General features: G+C 34.6%; 1 protein-coding gene across 1 annotated transcript; it reads left to right on the forward strand.

The window, feature by feature from the left end:
- The first annotated feature begins 537 nt into the window (after positions 1 to 537).
- Positions 538 to 1,096, forward strand: LOC143555246 (tubulin beta chain-like). The gene is made up of 2 exons (XM_077044832.1): positions 538 to 931; positions 1,086 to 1,096. Exons 1-2 carry the CDS (start codon positions 538 to 540, stop codon positions 1,094 to 1,096), a joined length of 405 nt encoding a protein of 134 aa, XP_076900947.1.
- Positions 1,097 to 2,159: the final 1,063 nt, after the last annotated feature.

A 2,159-nucleotide genomic window follows, 5' to 3' on the forward strand; every position in this document is an offset into this window, starting at 1 on the left:
TTAAACTTTGAGCTTCTATATAATTAATGGATAATAATGTTTGATAAGGTGGAAAAAAATGGTGTAGGAATTGTCCGTTTAATCTTACTATACCATTAAAGCAATACAAGGTTTCTATATGGCATTCAACTAGCATGTCCATATAGGCTTCCAACTCATCAATTTTCCATTTATATAACTTCCACATGTTAATTTGAACATTAATTTTAGACAGAATTACAAATTTTGTCCTTTAAAATAAGACGAATTACGGTTCGTGTCCTTTTCTAAGTTTCCTTGCAGGCGGTGTACTTTAAACTTTTTTTTCCTACAAGTTTTGTCCTTTACGCTAACTGGGTTAGAAAAAGTCAGTTAAATCCCCTCACGTGAGGCGCATGTGAGGGCATTTTGGTCTTTTTGCCTACCCTGCAACAACTTCTTCTTCTTCATTTTACAGATCTTAAGCTTCTGTTTCTGTACAAAACCCTAATTCACTAATTACTTCACTCATCACTCTCAAACCCTAATTCCCAATTTTCTCTCAGTTTCCTTAAAAAAATGAGAGAAATCCTTGACGTTCAAGGCGGGCAATGCGGCAACCAGATCGGAGCCAAGTTCTGGGAAGTGGTGTGTGCTGAGCACGGGATTGACGTCACCGGAAAGTACACCGGCGACTCTGAGCTTCAGCTTGAGCGAATCAACGTGTACTACAATGAGGCGAGTGGCGGAAGGTTTGTTCCACGCGCCGTGCTGATGGATCTGGAGCCTGGAACCATGGACAGCATCAGATCTGGCGCGTACGGGCAGATCTTCCGGCCGGATAACTTTGTGTTTGGACAGTCTGGTGCGGGTAACAATTGGGCCAAGGGGCATTATACTGAAGGCGCTGAGTTGATTGACTCTGTGCTTGATGTGGTCAGGAAGGAGGCTGAGAACTGTGACTGCCTGCAAGGTATATGTTTATTGTGATTTGTTATGGTGTTTGAAGTTATAGATCTGGTGTATTTGTATGTTTATTTGTTTGATAGGAATGCTAGATCTGTGTTTTATATGCTAGTTGTAGATCTGTAAACTGTATGAATCTGTTAAATGATGTTGTGAAGCAGGTTTGCTGTAAGTTTGACTTGGTAGAAAGCTAGATCTATTGTATTGATTGACTAGTAAATGAAGAAGAAGAAGAAGTTGTTGCAGGGTAGGCAAAAAGACCAAAATGCCCTCACATGCGCCTCACGTGAGGGGATTTAACTGACTTTTTCTAACCCAGTTAGCGTAAAGGACAAAACTTGTAGGAAAAAAAAGTTTAAAGTACACCGCCTGCAAGGAAACTTAGAAAAGGACACGAACCGTAATTCGTCTTATTTTAAAGGACAAAATTTGTAATTCTGTCTTAATTTTAAACATTAACTCCTAAGTTGAAGAAACTTTTAAAATAAATTGTTATAATCATCATTTATTTAGTAATAAAGACAATTAATTGTTTTCGTTGTTATTTTTATAAATTTTGAGACTTTGTTATTTTATTTTTCTTGGATTTTGGGAAATTATTTTGAAACGTTTGGAGTGGATGTTTGGATTCAAATAGTGGTTTAAGTCAGGAGGTTTGGATTATATTGTTGTTTTATTAAATGCGTGGTTTAATGAATATTATAATTATATCTCATTCTTATACTCATATTTTTAGTAATTTTTATATTGTGTACTTAAATATTTTATAATTTCAATAAAAATAGTTTTTATAACACACAACTTATGTTACAACATCTACATGTTTACGCTTCGTAATTTACAACATATGACTTAAATAGATGATCAAGTTTTAACTAATATGTCTTTTTTGTTTCATGGTGTAAGTTAGAAATATGTTGCATAACTTAGAATTATGTTTTAAATTGCTATTTTTCTCTATTTTTCTTTATTTGTTGGGTTCTTTTAATTAAATTAACAATATGATGCCTTATAATAATGATAATGATGCTAGATTATTTGACGTTTGCAATTCATTAAAATGTATACAACACACACGCGCGCGCGCACCCTCTCTCTCTCTCTCTCACACACACACACACACATATATATATGAAGTTTTATATATTTTCCGTCCGTGTGTAACACGGGATATAATCTAGTATAATAATATTTATGGATAAAAATGCTTCCCTTTTGTCATAAAAGATGGTTAA

This window comes from Bidens hawaiensis, unplaced genomic scaffold, assembly GCF_021521415.1.
Source record: "Bidens hawaiensis isolate Kalapana, Puna unplaced genomic scaffold, B.hawaiensis_p1.1 tig00018028_1, whole genome shotgun sequence".
NCBI lineage: Eukaryota > Viridiplantae > Streptophyta > Magnoliopsida > Asterales > Asteraceae > Bidens > Bidens hawaiensis.